This window comes from Cantharellus anzutake (genome assembly GCF_015039405.1).
Source record: "Cantharellus anzutake strain C23 chromosome Unknown EI90scaffold_368, whole genome shotgun sequence".
NCBI classification, from domain to species: Eukaryota; Fungi; Basidiomycota; class Agaricomycetes; order Cantharellales; family Hydnaceae; genus Cantharellus; species Cantharellus anzutake.
Window position 1 is genome coordinate 1 of NW_024067318.1, and position 20,729 is coordinate 20,729.

Genomic DNA, 20,729 nt, shown 5'->3' on the forward strand with positions numbered 1-20,729 from the left:
CAACCTCCCGTTCTGATCCCGCGTAGTACACTCGACATTCATACACCCCCCAATCAGCTCTCCTACCCAAACGGTGTATTACATCACGCGGCCGATACCCAACAGCATTACTCGTGCACGGGCCTGTAAGTCTCACTGCCTGTGGTCAGGCATTCCTGGCACAGCAGCCAACTTTTTTGCATCGCCTATTAACATCAAACGGCACTAACAATCCCACTCAGTGGACATTGTCGCGACCCCTGCCCCGGATCGTGTACTGTCGATTCGTCCAATCCCTATTAGTGGTCTCGTACTCAGGTTCGGCTTTCTGGACATCATGCACCAAGCGGCGCATACACGACGTGCAAAACGGCGCAATCAGACACGAACCTCAACTTTACCCTTCTGCCACCCTCGACCTTCTGCACCCCCCAATTGCGCGCTACCCTTTCATCCAATCCGTGTTAGTGGACTCGTATTCACATTCGCCCGAAACCCTGCGCTTGAGCAACTTGAGAAACGGTGGTGCAATTAGACAAGAACACCGTGCACTCGCCACGGGCCCACACCGTGTACTCCATACCCCAATCTCACCCGGTTAAATTCCTCGCCACCCTTTGTCCAGTCCGTCTTAGCGAGCCCGTATTCGCATTTCATCGGGATACTATGCGCACCCCATCTGGCGCCCAAGTACTGAGAAAAACGGTACAATTCGACTGGGGCTCCCACCCGACCGGCGTGTGCGCCACTGCATATTTGATAGTTCCAGCGCCATACCACTGCTCCACTACCCCCCAATTGCCCTGTTTTTTTTTGGTGGAACCCAACCCCAGTAGCTTTCGCGATACAATGAATGTATTTGGAGTTTGTTTGGGAAATACAAGTTCCCGGTAGGATTAGACCGGATCTGCCACCATGAGGAAATGCATTGTTTCGTCACTGTGTGGGACTCCCGGCCCCGATCATGGGGCGGTATACCCACTAAAAACCTAATTGCTGTTTAGCTAGTTGTCCGGTAGTTTGTATTCTTCATGTAGGTTTCCGCTCCAGGTATGGAGGACCAGTTTGGCTGGAAGGGCCTTGCGACCATATCTCTTCCGGTTTGTCAGCGCGATGTCTAGTTGGAGTTTGTCGTTGAGGCCTGCTTTCAGGGCATTGTATGCGTTGTTTGGAGAGGTGGGGGTTGTCCGGTTCATGACTCTACGGCATTTCGCTTTCCAAATTTGCCATGTGCATTCGAGGATTATGTCATATCCGTGCATACCCGACCCCGACCCGACTTCCGGACCTCCACCCTCTTCACCTCCGGAGTCACAACCTACCGCTGCCTTTCCGATACTCACCTTCGGTCTCGGCAACACACCCCTCCTCTTACCTCTCCGACCCCTTCTCCGTCCGTTCCGATACTCATCTCGGACCGAACATCGCCCTACTCGCCACCCTTCCTACAACTCCGCTCCCCCCTCACCACACCTCCACCCTCCCGTCATCCCCTACGCTATCTCCGTCCGTTCCGATATCCACCTTCGGACCTGACTACTCTTCCTTACCTGTCCCCTCTCTCATTCCTCCGCCACCCTTCCGCCAAGTTACGACCATCCACCGCTGTTCCGTACTTCACACTCGGACACCGTTCGTACCTTACTCCGAGCCTCCGTCATAGTCCATACCTCGGACTTTGACTCCACCTCGGTCTTAGTCCATTGCATTGGTGACCTCATACTACGTGAACACCATTGCCAATATTCCTCGGACTTCCAACCCCGCCTCCGTAACCTCCGTAAGCTCCGCAACCCCCGAGCTTCGCGGACCGCCTCCGGCACTCTCGCCGTTTGTAATGTATTTCTCGCAATTCCCCCTCATCCCTATTTGGACTACTGCTTCTTTCTATTCTAGCCAGTTAGTCATCACTCCCACTTCCCCTCATCCTCCTGCCCCTCTGGGCCTCGCCCACTCTACCTCCTTTCGGATGTATCACAGGTCTTGCCCTATGACCTTCGGTACCGCTCCGCTCCCTCTAACCCTTTGTTCCCGTTTGGACGTCTTCGTTCCGATTCGGTCACCCTTTGTTTCTCCTTGTGCTTTTGCCCCTTCCTTATATATCGGCGCTTGTACATACTCGTCTGTTTTCAGTCCGAAATCGACCTGAAATGCCCCCAAGAGACTTCCTGCTCACCTACTGTGAAATTAAGGACCAAATGGACAAACAGCAATGGCACAGCGCTCCGCTTGAGTCGCTGAGGCCAAGGTCCCTCCACGCTAAGTCTCCGATTCCACTCCGGAGTCGTCCGTTTCCGCCTATCTCTAACAGATTACTATTTTGAATAGTCTTGTTTTGGGTGATTGTTGGATGGATGATGGATGGATGGATGGATTCATTTTAGAGTACGTAACCGTGCCTATCGGCATATGCCATACTATAGTGACTCGGGTGAAAAAAGTTTGGAGAACATAAGGATGTGAAGAAAGGAATTTGTTTGACCTAGGAAGTATGAGACATCGAGTAATCAATGGTGTGAAGGAGAATAAAGTGAGATGAAGCAATAACACATAAAGGGGCATGCGACCCCTGCACTGAGATTGAACAACGGGTGAGGGAGAATGGAGGTGGAAAGAGGTTGGATAGAGAAAAGGACATGCGACCCCCAGTGTTGGGGTCGCATGTTTTGCTGCTGTGTGCCTATGGTTAAGTCAATGTTTGAGTGCACGGTTCTTGCGGGTGGGTGAGTTGGAGGGTGCTTTCACGGGTTTATGTCACGGTTGGCTGGTGAATGTTCCAGTGGCAGCGAAAGGCGATGGGTGTTGGTGGCATCTTGCTCATGCTTGTTGAATAAAGGCATGTGGCAGATAGGCCTTTGGTAGAAGGGGTAGTGGAGAGAAATGAAAGTGTTGGGGTGACGGCAGGACTTGAACCTGCATTCCTTGCAGTCAACTTTTTGTCGGCATATGGGGCTATCGTTGGCGCTACCACTATCGCGCCTCGTCACGAAGAGGTAGTGGAGAGAAAGATGAATTGGAAGGGTGTTGGGGTGATGGCAGGACTTGAACCTGCACTCCTCCGGCCTGCCCATGGACTTATGGAGGCTACCATTGGCGCTACCACTATTGCACCTCACCATCCCAAAAGGTAGTGGAGAAGAGAAAAAGAAGGAAGGGTTGGGGTGACAGTGGGACTTGAACCCACAGTCCTCTGGCCAGTCCCGTCTGGGCTTACAGAGGTCACCATTGGCGTTGCCACTATCGCGCTCGTTATCCCAAAAAGGTAGTGGTGAGAAGAAAAAGGAAGGGTTGGCTTGATGGCGGGACATGCACCCGTGCTCTTGCATCTCTCCAGCCAGTGTGGCTCTGGGCTTATGGGGTTGCAGTTGATTGGCATTACCACGGTGGCCACGTCATCCTCCCTTCAGATGTTAGAGGCCTAATTAGTTTTAAACAGGGGCACCATGTGAAGGTTTAGGCCTGTGCCAGGTGTTCACTGTGGTAGCAGAACTCCCCCTTGACTGACATCAATCGTCGAGGCCCTTGGGTGATTGTTGTTGGATAAGTTCTTAATATATATATATCACGTGACTTTGTACTGTACAGAGCCCATAAGAGGCTAGAAATGGGAAATTCCCATTTCCATAACAGTAAACTACAAGTATAAATACGAAAGGAGGACAGAGAAGGGACTGGTCGGTCCAGTGCAGGACGGGAGCGGGATGGCAAGTACTAAAAGAGCAATGAGGACCAGGGAAATGGAACAGAAGAAATGAATGGGACAGAGGATGGTGCAAGTGTGTTAGACACTGGTCCGGGGTCGGCACCGAAGGTCACCGTTAGCAGGCCGCTATAGGCCGTGATGGCCATGATGCTGTGAACAAGGCCCGAGGGTAGAGCATTTGGCGTCAGCGACTCTAAAGGAGTGCTGTGCCCCCTAGCTGTCTCTTGGCCCTCATTTCAGACTTACTGGGGTTGCCTTGCTGGGTTCAGGACTTGGGGGTCATGGTCAAATTGATATTAGAGCTAAGGTACAATAAAGTATCATACAAGATATATATAGGGAGGAAGAATGAATGGAAGTGGACCCAGGCCGAAGGGTCCGGAAGCAAAGAGCAGGGTTGGCCGCATAGTGGCCAGCAATGACTGAGGGTCAAAACAAACAATAACAGATAAATAAAGGAAGGAGCGTAGGGCTGCGATAGTGGTGATGGTATCGTAGCGGTGCTAGACTCAGAGTTGGGCCGGAGTCGGGTGTGGGAATGGTAGCGGCCCTGTAGGGGCCGAGTGGGCAGGGTAGAGGAGTCATGCTCAGCACAGTGCCAGAGGCAGACTCAGGCGGGAAGGTTGGTGTGGCTGTGGGGGAGTCGGCCAGGTGCAGGGGAGCCTAGGGGCAAGCAGGGGAGTGAGCAGGGAGTCCTCATGGAGGATAGGGCTGAGGTCGGGGCTCGTGCTCATGCTTGCATAGTGGGAATGGGCTCGGGTGGCATCGGGATGGGCAGCTAATGGGCTGGAATACATGGCCGTGACAAAGCGGGCTAGAAATCTAACCCCCTAAATGCGAGCAAATTTGTGGGGAGGAAGTCTGGGATATCCTAAGTTCGTCCTAGGTTTGGTCTGGGTGCTAACAAAACAAAAACAATCACAAAACTCGCTAAGAATTACGTACCCCTGGTCCGTCTTGGACAATTGTCAGGGATTTCCTTATAATACTCAAAGAGTCAAGCTTAGAATTTCTCTTCTTTTTCTTGGATCTCTCAGTGCTACAGTCTCTTGTAGTCAAAAAGGGAGGTCACTTTTCCATTCCTACGTGTACAAGCTTTTAAACACATGGAACGGCAATAATGTGGGAAAACAAATGAAAGGAAAAATATAAAACAAAGGATTGTTGTTACGGACACCATGTGGACTGTTAAGTACAGCCGATAAGTCCAACGGCCAATGTGGAAGTTCAATAAAAAGAAACAGGGGTGATAAGCGGGCCATATCCACTAATAATTGCCATTCTCTGCCAATTTCCACCATCACACTACACTCATCCATCTCTTCCTAACTGTAGCATCTTTTCCTGACCTCTCCATTCAATTCCCTGGGTTTGTAGCTTTCTCTCGATACTAAATTTGTCCCAAATGGTTGAGATTTGACTGAGTGGTGGGCATGAGAATCATAAAATTGGCCCGTGCACAGGGTTAGACATCCCAAAAGTGTTTGTGAGAGTCCCTGTGTCAATTGGATCTTCATACGCATCCTTTGTGATTTTTCTGAATTTTTCTGAGCACTCCGGAGTGCATTTTGGTTGTTTGTTTGCTTCAGTACGGCTTGTGATTTCCATATTGGGCCGAAAACCAGTTTCGCAATTTCCCGAAGTACAGATCTCGGCTCCACCGCACGTGCCTTTCGACATTGTGTGGAACCTCACAGTAAGATGAGAAATCATCACCACCATTGTTCCACAATGGCTGGGTCAATCTGGACGAAATTCAGGGAATCCATAGTTATGATTTTTCTCTATTTTCTGAGCCCTTGATCGTCTTCTGGTGGCCAGTAGCGCCAAGCGTAGTTTTTGGGCTGAACCAATTCAGTACCAGCATGTTATGCGCAATTGTACCCCATAATAAATGAAATAAAATGATCTTATGCACCATTGGCATTGGTAGGTGATCATCGCATATGGGAAATCCTTAAGGAACGTAAAACCGCAAAAATGCTGGTGGTGTAGGGTATAGTAGGTTATCCTGCCTACAACAGCAAAGTTGGGAGGCAGAATGGATAGCCCGACAATCTAGGCACCAATATGGTGGCGGATCAGAATGTCAATATACAAATAAATCAAATGTCAATAAAGGAATAACCAAGTGTCAATAAAGGAATAAACCAAATGTCAATAAGGAGCGGATCAGTGTCACAGCTGTGCATTCCGGCCCATTAGCCGCCCGTCCCAATGCTGCCCGAGCCCATTCCCACTATGCAAGCATGAGTGTGAGCCCCGACCTCAGCCCTATCCTCCCTGAGGACTCCCTGCTCACTCCCCCGCTTGCCCCTAGGCTCCCCTGCACCTGGCTGACTCCCCCACAGCCACACCAACCTTCCTGCCCCGAGTCCGCCTCCAGCACCATGCTGAGCGCGACTCCCTACCCCACCCACTTGGCCCCTACAGGGCTGCTACCATTCCCGTGCCCCACTCCAGCCCAACTCCGAGTCCAGCACTGCTACAATACCATTGCCGCTATCGCAGCCCTACACTCCTTCCTTTATTTATCTGTTATTGTTTGTTTTGACCCTTGGTCATTGCCGGCTGCTGTGCGGCCAACCCCGCTCCTTATTCATGTTTGCTTCCGGACCCTTCAGCCTTCGGCCCAGGTCCACTTCCATTCATTCTTCCTCCCTATATATATCCTGTATGTTACTTTATTGTACCTTAGCTCTAATATCAATGTGACCACAACCCCTAAGTCCTGACCCCAACAAGGCAACCCCAGTGAGTCCGAAATGAGGGCCAAGAGACAGCTAGGGGGCACAGCACTCCCTTGAGAGTTGCTGAGGCCAAATGCCCTACCCTCAGGCCTTGTTTGAGGCATCGCGGCCAATAGCAGCCTGCATCAGCGACCTTTGGTGCCAACCCCGGACCAGTGTCTAACAATCAGCGGTGACAACATCGACTGCTAGTAAGTTAAGCGAATGAATAAGAATAAAATGGTATTGGCCGAATGGCTGAGGAGCTCAAGTGGTGGCAGGAGAAAGAAGGAGGCACTGCTACGGGGCTGTAGATGGGAACCACTATCAGTGCCGCTAAGTGATGGACAACAGTGTGAATAATGGGCATGAACAATGGGTGCAAGAATGGGGGTGCAGATGATGGAAGTGGTAGAAGGGTGGGGACTTTGCAGGGCCGTGACACCCTAAGACCTCACACTTTTTTAAGTGTATGAGGTGTGTTTAAAAAGTAAACACAAACCACCAAACCACCAAACTCTTAACATCTACATCAATCTGACTCAGTAGCACTCATGGTGCCTAAGCATGCTGTTACAGTTAAGCCATAACCCCAAACAGACTTAATGGAGGTCTCACATGTCACATGTCCCACTTATCTCAGTTCCATTTCAGCTCATGTAGTTTGAGACTTCCTGTATGACTAGGATGTTTCTCTTGTCTCATCTTGCATCTTTTAGCATGTCTTCATGTATATAAGGAGTTGACCAGTGAGGATGGACTCTTCAACTGGTCAACACAGGTCACTGGCCTCAATAGACATCTCATGTCAGATGAACGTTCCTTGGATAGGTCTGATCGCTATCCAGGCAATGCTGTCTGGTGGAGCTCAGTATTCTGGGTTGTCCAACCCACTGTTGGAGACAGGCCAGAGGTGGGGTGGAGCTCTGAGGGTGATGGGGTGTTGAAGGGACTTGGCTTCAGCAACTTGGAACAGAGTGCTGCACCCGTTACATTCTTGTTGTCCCCAATTTGCCAGGGGAGCTGGTGATGGAGGAACCGAGGCCACCAGCAGAGGAGCCCCCCCCTCACTACTTAACGATGGAGGCATAGCAAGGGTCAATCGTTTGTCATGCAATTCGTTTGGGTTTTATACCAAGGTGCCTTTAGACATGCCCATTACTCAGTTCTTAGTTCTGGGTAGAGTAGCAGACGAGTGGGACACGATAGACATCCTAGAGGAGGTTTTTTGAGGGGCTTAAGACTTCTATATTATAACTGGGGGAACTATTTACTGGAGGGTTATGCATGTACATATATCAGAACAATTTGGATCCAAAGGTAAACAAAAGTTACCAAGGGGAAGGAGAAGTAAATAGAAAGAATCCACATGACAAATAAGGAATAGGCGAAATGCCCAAATTACATCTGAGGTTTGTGGAGTGAGAATTAAACACCAACTGAATGGAAAGGCCTGGAACCATCTAAGAATGAGCAAGGGTGTTAGACACTGGTCCAGGGTCGGCACTGAGGGTCACTGTTGCAGGCCACTATAGGCTGCGATGGTTGTGATGCCGTGAACAAGGCCCGAGGGTAGGGCATTTGGCCTCAGCGACTCTAAAGAAGTGCTGTGCCCCCTAGTCGCCCCCCAGCCCTCATTTCAGACTCACTGGGGTTGCCTTGCTGGGGTCAGGACTTGGGGAGTCGTGGTCAAATCGATATTAGAGCTAAGGTACAATAAAGTATCATACAGGATAGAAAGAATGAATGGAAGCGGACCCAGGCTGAAGGCTGAAGGGTCTGGAAGCAAAAGGGAACAAAGAGTGGGGTTGGCTGCACAGCGGCTGGCAATGACCAAGGGTCGAAACAGATAAATAAAGGAAGGAGCATAGGGCCACAATAGTGGTGATGGTATCAGCCCGGTGAGGGCCAAGTGGGCAGAGTAGAGGAGTCACGCTTGGCATGGTGCTGGAGGTGGACTCATGGTGGGGAGGTTGGTGTGGCAGCAGGGGAGTCGGTCTAGCATTGGGGAACCACAGGCAAGTGGGGAGTGAGCGGGGAGTCCTCAAGGAGGATAGGGATGAGGGTTGGGGCTCTCCCTCATGCTCGCACAGTGGGAACGGGTTCAGGCGGTGTTGGGACAGGCAGGGAATGGGCTGGAATGCATGGCTGTGACAGGGCCTGTCTATGAATGAGCAGGGGACTACAGGGGAAGATGTCCAGAAAGGTCTGGGGCCCGGAAGTTGTAGTCTGGAAGATTGGGGTTGTAGAAAATATCAAATAATAAACTAATAAGGAATAACATGACCAGAGGTAAGGTAGGAGTGGGGAGGTACCAGAGGTACACAACCAGAGGTGATGGAGACCAGAAGTAAGAAGGAGGGTGGACAGACAAGTTGAGGGTTACCAACAACAAGTAGGTGACCGAGGTCCATATCCTTTGAACAAGAGGTCTGAGGAGGTGGAGGTGTGGTAGGGGAGTGAGAGTTTAGGTATGTCCTGAGGTCCCAACAGCTTGTCAGTACTCCAGTAACTTACCAGAACAATGTAGGAGTTCCAGAGGTGATGCAGATGTGGATGGGAGGAAGGGTGGAAGAGAGTTGAAGGAGGAGGTAGTCCTAGGATCATTGGCATTGACCAGAGGCAGCAGAGAGAGATTGGGAGGGCTGGTGGAGGTTATAGGAGTTGTCTAGGACTAGGGTGGAGGGAGGTGGAAGATCCAGGGTATGACACTAGGCAACAATGTCGCCTGGCCCATGTGACATCTAACTCATGGAATTTTTGTGTGGCTGTCTGGGTGAGTTTCTCACCTGGCTCTATTGGTGGCTGTTTGGGTGAGTTTTCTGGGCAAGTTGCTTGCCCAGAATCTTCCCATGCTTTTGGCTGTGGGCAATCACCCTTTGGATTCACTTTTTCTGCCTCAGTTTCTGGGGGCATTGTAGGAGGGTAGCCATGGGCATCCCAAAACCAGCTAAATATCAGGTCCATAAATGTTAGAAAATCTTACAGTGGAAAGTTGGCTAGGAATTAGGTGATGAGGTTATAGTATGGATGGTAGAGGGAATTGAGGCGATTCCAACACACGTTACGTGAAGAGAATCGGTGAGGTATTCACAGAGAGATGTAGATTCCGGTTGTGAATTGTGATGCATGTCACATGTTCATTGCGCATGCATGGGAAATGGGGTGCACACATGGTCCCTGGCATCCCTCAGGCTTCATGAAAATAGGAATAAATATCCATTGTTTATGGTATGACTGGTCAGGAGGATGTGCCAATTTTGGGACCATGGTGACATGTGGTTGGAAAGTTAGGAAAAATGTGCCAGATATTCCCCACCTCAATGCTATCTCACTCAATTCTTCATCAAATTGGATGCGGTTTGTTGCGTTGGATAGCTGCAGTTTAGGCGAGTTGGTTGACATGAAGGGAACGCAGTTGTGTCGAGTGGTTTGGGCTGGAGATGCAGGTTAGGTTTTCTGCGGCCACTTTCTATTGTTTTATATTTTGTTGCTTGTGATATTGTGTTTCCTATTCTATTTTCTCTTGCGACGTGACCAGGTGAGTCATATGGAACATGCTGGAAGCTCGCAGACGTGTTTTCAGGGTCGTTTGTATATAATATTGGTTAGTTGCATTTGTAACAGAGATTTCCCATCCGCTACATTTAGATCTGGTCACCAAGTGAAGTGTGCTGGAGGCATGGTCGAGTGCAGTAATCTTGAGGGAGGTAAGGTAGCCTCACAGTTTCCTCAGGGAGATCCACACCGAGTTATAGGATGCTGAGTCCCAGTTGAGTTTTGAGTTCAGTCTTGATTCTGTCCAAGGAAGCCGCTTGCTGGCCCCCTTTTTCATTTCTCATCCTGCTGGGTGGGAGTAGGTGTGGTGCAAAGTAGTTGAGGTGGTGGTGATCATGGTGGTAGGTTGGTGCACTGCTGTGCCACACATCCATTCCCTATCCGGTCCCCGATCCCCATTGTGCTCCGCCCCCACTTGCAGCATAGTGATGCCGAGAGTTGCCTATCTCCTTTGATAGGGAGATTTTCTGGTTCCCTCACATTTTGTAATGTGAGGTACTCATCCAGGTGGATGAGGTCGTTACTGTTAGAACCAGATCAAGACGAAGAATTTGTCTCCATGGCGGAGGGCTTCGGCCTCAGCGACTCAGGCCAGGAGCGCTGCGCCAAGTTACACATCTGTGCCCTAATTTACTTACTGGCAACGAGAACTAAAGGGGGATCAACTCTAGTCGATTTTATCACTGAGGTGTAACCTATGTACAAGTTAAGTATATATAGTTACAGCGAGGGCAGGCCTGTGAATGGTGGGGCCGAGTGGAGTGGAGCTAATGGAGTTAAACATTGGCTGATTGAATATTACTGACAAGTTGGGTTAAGGGGTTAGCGGAATGGCAGGCGATAACCCAGAAATGGAAAGGAGAGATAGGCCCAAAGGTGGACTTGCAGGGCAAGCAAGTGAATTGCTGTCAGGGCAATAGCCCCGAACCCCGAGTCACATGTAAACTAGATACATATAGTCACATGGACAAGCGGGAACCTCCGGGTAACCGCTTACACACCACCGTAAAATACACCATCTTGTATCACTTACGGCCTTGTGTGCTGAGCAACCCTAAGACCTCACACTTTTTTAAGTGCATGAGGTGTGTTTTACAACACAACCCACAACTACACAATCTCAACATCTGATTTGGAAGCGCTTATGGCGCCTAAACATGCCCACAAGGGCAAGGTCGCATCTGCAGCGACGTTAAAAAGAAACGAGCGGTTTATTAAGAAACCGCAATCTCCCATCATGGGAGATTCAAACCAAAAGCTGTCGTCAGACGACGACGAGGATCAACACGATCCGGAATTAGCAACCACTTCAGGGCTGGTCCCTGAAGGCTTTAGAAACTTACATGGAGTAAGTGCGGCAAAATACCCCCAGAACTCCACAACAAACCGATCTAACCCAAGCTGGGGAAGATCCCTTACCTCCTCACGAGGTGATCGACTTGCGCGAAAAAGGCGTAAGCGCCCAACGATCAGCCCAAAAAGCTGATCGGATAGAGCCGCAGGAAACCCCAGGGCCCCACTATCCCCTGGAGTTCCCCATCACATCCCCAAGTCAAGCCCCAAAGGCAGACAAAGGGAAACAAAGGGAAGAACCCCCGCGTTGGCTATCCGAAAAACTACTGGACTTGTTCCAGGTCCCGTCCGAATGGAGGACGGAAAGTGAAGATCAACTTCTTCTCAGGCTGAAAGCCCGAGAAGGCGCGAAAATACGCCCTGAGAGCAGGATCTCTCAGAGCGCGGAAGCTCCAAAAGAACCTCCGCTGTTTACACTCCCACGCACCATGCCAGACAAGGCAAGGTCGCCAACTTCGGAGGAGGTCTCCGAGATAATGAAGAGGAGGCGAACTGAAATGAGGGAGTTCGCTGAGGAAGCCTTACGTAAAAATAAGGAGAAACCAGCAAACAGACCCCTCTATGAAAGGGAAGCACCCTCCGCAACGGCCTCGCCAAAACAAAGCGAGCGTGGAGTGTTCACTCCAAGAACCCATTCTGGAATCCCCAGAAGCGGAAATGTCAACTGGGGAGAGTCACTGCTCGCCCAACCAAACTTCCTCCTGGAAAACCAGGAATCGCGCATAATAAACGTGATAAACTCGATCCAGAAAAAGATCAAGGAAACGAACCATAATAGCACGGCTTGTCTAGAGATAACTCTAGAAAGAATGGCCAACGCAATCGACGCATTGACAGAAAAAATCAGTGAACAAACAGATTTGCTGAAGGAAATAAACTCCTCACAAAAAAGTGAGGAAACAAATAAACACCCCTGGACCACGGTCCAGGACATAAATAGAACTCGTGAAAAATTCACGAAAAGAACCACCAGTGAAAGCACACTGGAATATCACCAGCGACTCGACAGAGACGCTAAGGAGATCCTTCTCCCAAGGATAGGAGAAGACGATGCCGAAAGAAGGCATCGTTCAGAGATTAGAAGGAGAATTGGCACGTACCAAAGGTTTGGCCAAACATCCAATTATGACGGACCTCTCGAACAGAGAGGTAACTCATTCACACCCTCTCAAAACAATGAGAGAATACAAATACAACTTCAGGCGAATTCGCCTGAAACCAAAGAAACGCTGCGAGGAAGATTTCCCCCAGCAAAAACCCCCCCAAAGGAGAGATTTCCATTGGATAGCGACCCCGCGAAGGCAGGGGAGCAAGAAGAGTACCTGGAGAAATGGTACAAAAAGGCCATAAGAATGGCCGAAGTGAGAATACTCACTCCCTACCCAGAAGGAGTGAAGCCAGAAGCCCTAAAGAATGGGCCGGCATTCCCTGACAAGAAATGGTCAGGGGAGAACGACATGGAATCGTTCTGGCAGTGGTTCACAGAACTACTGGGATTCCTCACCTCACGAGGATGCAAAGGTCCCCAATTCGACGAAGTCCACCTGGACTGCTTGATTCGTGGACTAGGGGGACCCGCGTTTGACCTCGGAATTAGACTCCGAGACGAAACTCTCCTCAGAGGAGACGAGGGCATGTTCCTCGAAGTTCTCAACATATTGATGAGAACCTTCATCAAAGCCTCCGCCGCGTTGAACGCGACAAAGAAATACTGCAACGTCAAATACGAAGCGGAAAAAGGCCTAAAACAGTTCTACTTAGAACTGTCAAAAGCAGCGTCCCAGATGGTGACGCCGCCAGACCAGGCGTCCTTCAACGCCAGGTTCCTAAACTACATTCCCCTCAAATGGAAGAGGGAAATGATTGCTCATGATAGAATCAGAGCAGACTTCTCCTCAAATGAGGAGATGTTAAAAGCAATATCTCGTGTAGATGAGATAATTGATGGGCTGAAGATGTCTTCAGCCTACAAATCAGGTTACTATACCCGAACAACCACCACGGCAACAACGAGCCGCGGCAAAGCCCTCCCATCAGGAAAGAAAGCGGAAGAGCTGAAACCCAGATGGAAAGAGGATACATCCTTGAAAAACTCGAGGAAAACTGACCAAAAGTCAGTCCCAATTTGCAGCAAATGCGGCAAAATAGGGCAAACGAAAGATTGCCCAAGACACAATATAATGAGCGATGAAAAACCAAGGCGTATAGCTGCCATGGAAATCGCGAACTCAACAGATGAAGAGTCAAAAAGCTCATCAGATGAGAAACCGGAGAACAACTCTGGTAACTCCGAAGCATCAAGCTTCGAAGTAGAGGACCCATACAAAGGACCTCAATATTCACCCGACTCAGAGGGTGAGGAAGTCAACGTTGGGACCATAAGAATGGGCCCAATGTCAGTCGTCGACCACGATGACATAAATTATAAAATCAAACTGGCTGTAGCACACCAGTTAGAAAACACGGCAGACGAAAAAGTCACCGAAGCCTTGGTGGAAGCACCAAGAAAAGACGCCTTGGGGAAATACACCAAAGTACCCAAGGAAAACAAGGACAAAGGGAAGAAGGACCAAAAGTCCATCGAAACCCAGTCCCCTTTACTTGATGCGAAATTCCGCATCTCAAAAGACACGGGAAAATACCCCGTAAACAGACCACTCTCAACAAAGAGAACGCTAACGGCTCACATAAAAATAGCAGGCATAAAAGCCTATGCGCTATTCGATAGTGGAGCCGAAACGGACGCTTTATCGCCGGACTTTGTCCGCGTGGTTCACATCCCAATTCTTCAACTGGAGAACCCAGTCGTCCTTCAAATGGGGATGAAAGGAACAAGATCACAGATCCTGTTCGGAACCAACGTGGACGTTGAGATCAATGGCCATGTAGAAAAACACTACTTCGATGTAATTAACACCGACAGGTACGACACCATCTTCGGTGCCCCCTGGTTAAACAAAAACCAGGTAAGCTTAGACTTCCGGTCCCACAAAGTGAGAACGGCAAACAAGGGCAACATAGACACCCTTGGAATAAGCGAAGACCGTGTGATGAGATCACATGGAGGGAAAACTCGAGCAAGAGCCCGAGAACAACCAAAAAAGAAGCCCCCCTGACAGGGAGGCAGGATTGAAACACACCTCAGGGTAATCACAAGAAAATACCCTGAAGGTTGGCCCAATCCTAGTCCGGAAGGACTAGAACTTCCAGATGTACCACACCTGGAAGGTCTCTCCATGAACAACCCCGAGTTCGAAATACTCAGGGAGTGGTGGAGAGAAAAATTTGAAACCGTAATGGCGCCAGCGCCATTAGAAATGCCTCCCCTGAGGGAAGTGAACCATTGAATCCCATTGAAGGATCCGAACAAGAAATTTCGGGAAAACACCCCGAGATGTCCCACAGCACTGCAGGAAGCACTAGCGACCAAAATAGATCGCTATGTAAAAGCAGGATGGTGGTATCCCGTGAACAGCGAGCGAGCATGCCCGCTACTGTGCATCCGCAAAGCAGATGGATCTTTGCGCACGGTAATAGACGCGAGGAACCGTAACTCAAACACGATCCTCGACGTCACTCCAATGCCAGACATGCGACTGATCCAGGAATCAGTCGCCAGAGCAACATACCGATCTAAGATCGATATGTTGGACGCGTACGAACAAATACGCGTGGATCCAGATGACGTCCATAGGACGACATTCTCCACGCCCCACGGGACGTACAACTCGAACACGATGCAGCAAGGAGACTGCAACGCTCCCTGCACCTTCCAGCGTGCACTGACCTGGGAACTACGAGGAGAAGTAGGCAGACGCCTACACGTCTGGTTCAACGACATATTCACCAGCACAAGCTCGGTGGAAAACCACAATAAAGCACTATTGTGGTTATTCACTCGCCTAAAAGGGGCGAAATTCTACATAAGCCGGAAAAAATTCCAGCCATTTGCCCCAATCCTAGACGTTCTAGGAAGCCGAGTGGACGAACAGGGCATCCACGCTCAAGTGGATAAAATGGAAAAAATCCGCAACTGGCGAGAGCCAGCAGACCACACAGGAGTCCTAAGATTCCTGGGAATGGTAGAATATCTATCGATATTCATGCCAAACGTCAGCGGTTACACAGGACCACTGCAAACAATCTGCTCAAACAAGCAGACATTCAGGTGGACACCACTCCACCAGAAATGCTTTGACAAAATCAAACGTCTAGCATGTAGGGCTCCAATCCTGAAGCCTGTCCAGTGGAACCCACTGGAAAGCCTCTCAGAAGAAGAGAGGACCAAACTCCATGTCTGGGTCATAACAGACGCATGCCCAGCGGGCATGGGTGCATTAATTGGACAAGGCGAAAGGTGGCAGACTTGCCGCCCGGCCGCATTTATGTCCAAAAAGTTCACCAACACACAACGTAGGTACTTCGCCTACGAGCTCGAGGCACTGGGTGTCCTTGAAGCGCTCATGAGATGGCAAGACGACCTCATGGGAGGCCGTGAATTCACAGTAATCACGGACCACAAAGCTTTGGAATATTTCAAAGCGAAAAACCACAACTCAGGAAGACACCTGAGATGGCAAGCCTTTTTCGCAAGCTTCAATTGCGAAATAAAATACGTGGAAGGCCACAAAAATAAAGTGGCAGATGCACTCTCACGATACTACGACTTGTCAACGGACGAGGATCTGCATTTCGACGATTACATGTCGGCGGGACATCCACCTGGACAAAAATGCAGAAGATATCATTCCCGACAGAATCAAGGAATACGAAGAACTGCTACTAAGCAGTACCCTGAGTAAAAACTCAGAGAAAAAGAGACTTGCAGCGATACGCGCGAAAAACACCCTAGAGGAAGCTCTAGGGGGGAGTGATAACCTAGAGGAAACTCTAGGGGGGAGCGCCCAAAATCTGGAAGAAATCATAACTCCAGAAAAGAACCTTCGAAAACAATTCGAAGAAAAAGACCTCATTGAGGCAATAAAATCTGGATACTTGAAAAGCCAGATCCACCGGGAAATCCTAGAGAACCCGGGGAATTTCAAAAACTTCTCCGTAAAAGATGGGCTGATAACCCGACTTGGAGAAGGAGGAACGACCCAGATAGTAGTCCTGAAAGGAAACTATGAAAGGAAGTCCATTCGGGGAATAATCCTCGAGAGCATCCACGAAACACTTGGACATCTAGGATCCAAGAAAACAGTGGAAACCCTCTGTCGACACTTCTGGTGGAAGTCGATGAGAAAAGATACCCACAAGTTCTGCAGGTCTTGCGGAACTTGCCAAACAACCAAGAAAAGCACCAGGAGAAATCCCAGAATGCTTCACCCACTCCCGACCCCTGAGACACCATGGTCATCAATAGCCATGGACTTCACAGGTCCATTCCCAACAAGCTTGGGATATGATTACCTCTGGGTAATCATCTGTAGGTTGACGTCCAACGTCCACCTAATTCCAATAAAAACAACAACGAATGCACTAGAACTAGCATTCGTATTTCTTCGTGAAGTTGTAAGACTCCACGGTCTACCACACTCGATCATATCAGATTGAGACTCGAAATTCACATCAAAATTTTGGCGCGAACTACACCAAATACTCGGCATACAGTTGAAATTCACAACTGCATTCCACCCACAAGGCGACGGCCAAGCGGAAAGAATGATACAAAAAGTAGTACAAATACTACGCACGATGGTTAGACCAGACCAACGCGACTGGGCAGCGAAACTGTCGATGGCGGAATTTGCGATCAATGCGAGCTCGAACACATCGACAGGATTTGCCCCATTCGAATTAATCTACGGCCATATGCCAAAGATGTGCCTAACAGTACCACTCTCGGACTACCTGGGAGTAAATGACTTCGCTCAAAAAGCGAAGGAAAACCTCATGGCAGCACACGACGCGATAATACATAATCGCGCTGCTCAAACAATCCAGGCGAATAAGAAAAGACGCCCGGACCCGCCTTTGAAAAAAGGCGAGCTCGCATACTTATCCACGGATAAACTGAACCTACCCAAAGGCAGGGCAGGAAAACTAAAGCCCCTCTACATAGGGCCTTATGAAATTCTGGAAACATTTCCAGAAACGTCCAACTACGTCCTCAAGTTGCCACCACAACTTGAACAACGCGGAATCCACCCAAGATTCCATGTATCCCGGCTCGCACCTCACAAGCCAAACGACCAGGAAATCTTCCCAAATAGGGAAGTAAACATATTCTACGATTTTGGGGAAGACCCTGATCGCGAAGCAGTAGTTTGCGAAATCCTAAACCACGCGTGGGTTCACAACGAACTCTGGTTTAAGGTTAAATGGGAACTAGGGGACACCACATGGGAACCCCTAGGAAATTGCAACGACCTTGTCCACCTGGACGAGTACCTCACCTTACAAAATGTAAGGGAACCAGAAAAACTCCCTATCAAAGAAGACAGGGAACTCTCGGCATTACTACGCCCCCAAAAATGGAGGCGGAAGAAGTAAAGCCGAGGGACGATGGCCCACAGCCAAGAGCGTGGGAAAGTTCTGGGTGAGTAACTCGCCCGGACAGCCACACCATGTACTAGAAATCACATGGGCTAGGCAAGCAACTCGCCTAGACCACGTGAACCACAGGCTCACGTGCAAAAGAACACACAACTGCGGCGAATCCCACGCACGCAAGAACGAAGACCCCTCCCACCACCACGAGTAACATAACGATGAAATGTCGTTCTCTGGGGGAGGCAACCCTCGGTTCGATCCAAACAAACCGCCGGATATCGAAATACAACAACCCGGGGAGCAAGGCTCCCTGGAACAACAACAACACCAGGCGCAGATAAGCGCCATGGATTACACGACGCATGCAGCACAAATGAGTGCTGCGAACCATCAACCATCCGCATTGCCAACAGGCACCGCATACCTCCAGCCTCCCCAAAGAGGCTTCCAACCATACACGGTGCAAACTGCACCAATGGCGCAACAAGCGCCATTCCAGGGGCAGCATTTGCTGCTGCAGCCCCAGGCATACTCCCCAGGGAACTTCCCTGGCCAGATCAACCCCTGGATTAGCCAATTCGGCCCAGGTCCAACAACGCCCCAGCCAAATGCAGGCTGGGAATCAGCCATCGCGTCAGCGGTAGCTGCTCAGACAGGTCAGCTCCGTGAGGAGCTGAAAGAAATGAAGTCCCTCGTAGGAGGGAGATGAGGGAGCGACAGCGGCTTCTCGTCCAGACCGTCCAAGCAGGCACAGTCTGATAACTCGAGGGCGTCAGAAGATGCCTGCGACCATTGCGCCCACTGGAGGCGCAAATACAACAGAGCACGAAGAGATGCTGAGGGCATCTTTGACTCTCTGAAAGACGCAGAGAGAGAAGTCGATCTCCAAAAAAGGGAGATCGAATTACTGAAACGCGAGCTCAGAGAGGCACGTGCACTGGCAGACCTCGCTGCCAAACCCATCATGACGGGGGCCTCCCAGGTCAGGGGGAGGGGATACGGTTCCGGGCCTCATGAGGCGTGACCCCAAATGGGGACTAGCGCATCAAGGGGTGGGGCACCGACTATCCCGCCACCCCATGGGCAGGCGACCCTGTCCGGGTTGCATAAGGGCCCGCCCTCAGAGGGGCAAACCCATGTCGAGGGGAAGAGGGAGAGCGGTAGGCAACCGACGGCAGACCCTAAAACGGGGACCACTGCCAGAGGCGGCGGGCCACTGAGTACCTCAGCACCCTATGGGCAAGCTACCCTGCAGGGAAGTGTCCACATGCTATATGAGACCGCCGAACTCAACGAGTTCGGCAAAGTCGAAGCTCCAGTCGACATAACAATCGACCCCAACTTCCCCATGAGGAGAATAGTGGGGTCAGAAGCGGCGCATGACGCCGCATACGCTTGGTGGACAAGCATGAGTGGGAAAGAATTCGTACACTGGTACGAACAGGCTGAAGCCGCCTTCAAAAGCGGCAAGGTACACAGAACCCTTTGCGAAAAAGCGAAGGAAACCGAGAAATACTTCTTGGGACTCCCGAGTATCGCAAGACTCGCGGGGGGTGTGGTTCCCCGGAGAACAAGGGAAAAATCTCCTGGGAAAGTCTAGGCAAAGCTGCCTACTTAAAGTCCCAGTTCAAACCACTCAGGACTCCTGAGGAACGTGCCGCAAGAACGGCGGAACGGGAAGCGAAAGCTTCCAAATACCGGGAAAGAGACGCAAGCCTCCGAGCTGGACAACCAGCCCAACGACCATCCTTCCCCACGGGAAGAACGGTAAACCTACCGTACTCTACACCTGAGCCAAGCAGCTCAGGAACACAACAACCCGCTCCCACCCAGGGAGCACCCACTTCGTCGAGCCCACAGCCCGACAATGTAGCCCAGGCTACGTCATCGCATCCGACGCAGCAATCGGATGTCCAGATGAACAACCCGGAGGAAAACCCTCCTCCGGGGCAATGAATCCACCCTTGAGAGAAGGGAGAGTGACACGGTAATATGCCACCGAGGTGCCCGTGAAAACACCTCCCCCCAACTCAAGGCCCCGCACACAATACTGTATGCGAGGAACCACAAGTAACAATTGCGGAAATCTCCACTCCGTCAAAAGACCCACACCCACCACTGCTCGTGTGTAAACACCACTTACACACGAACCCTCACAGAACAAGTGAGGAACACCAAAGACATACAACCTTTGGGTCGAAATCTATTTTTGACAAACTCCACCACTTCTTTCTTCTCTCCCTGCGATACCAATGTATTGCCGTTCACTTCAAAGTAACGGCCCACACTCATTCACTTCTTAAACCCCCTCTCTTCCTTTCACCAACATGTACAAAAAATGGCGACAACAGAAACACTCATTGATAATTCCAAACTCAATGTAAATCAACTATTAAAACTCTGTTTCTATTCACTATCAACCTTGTATGCATCGCAAATGCAACGCAAGGGGGGAGAATGTCAGGGCAATAGCCCCGAACCCCGAGTCACATGTAAACTAGATACATATAGTCACGTGGACAAGCGGGAACCTCCGGGTAACCGCTTACACACCATCTTGTATCACTTACGGCCTTGTGTGCTGAGCAACCCTAAGACCTCACAATTGCCCAGTGGAGGCAGGAGTGCACTAGCGGACGTTGGAGCTGTCCGGAAGCCTTCAGGGCTCCATACTTAGGGAGGCATAGGTAATATATTGAAAAGAGGGGTGGTGACCATCGAGGGAGGCGGAGGTGATTGCGGAATACGGGAGCTCTGAGGTTAGTGAAGAAGGAGCGGAGGTAGTCCGGAAGGGTCGGAGGTGGTGGAAGATGATGGCTGTGGATGGATATGACACTGGTCAGAGTTCCTCTCCCAGTTCCACATGACTGTCCGATTCCATCCCAGAAGACTTGGAGTAAAACCAGATGTGA

General features: G+C 50.2%; 1 protein-coding gene across 1 annotated transcript; it reads left to right on the top strand.

Moving 5' to 3' along the window:
* Positions 1-2,549: 2,549 nt before the first annotated feature.
* On the top strand, positions 2,550-3,401 carry EI90DRAFT_3296977 (uncharacterized protein; the record flags this gene model as incomplete). Its single annotated transcript, XM_039067481.1, has 3 exons — positions 2,550-2,702; positions 2,831-3,106; positions 3,314-3,401. Exons 1-3 carry the CDS (start codon positions 2,581-2,583, stop codon positions 3,399-3,401), a joined length of 486 nt encoding a protein of 161 aa, XP_038907418.1. The 5' UTR covers positions 2,550-2,580.
* Positions 3,402-20,729: the final 17,328 nt, after the last annotated feature.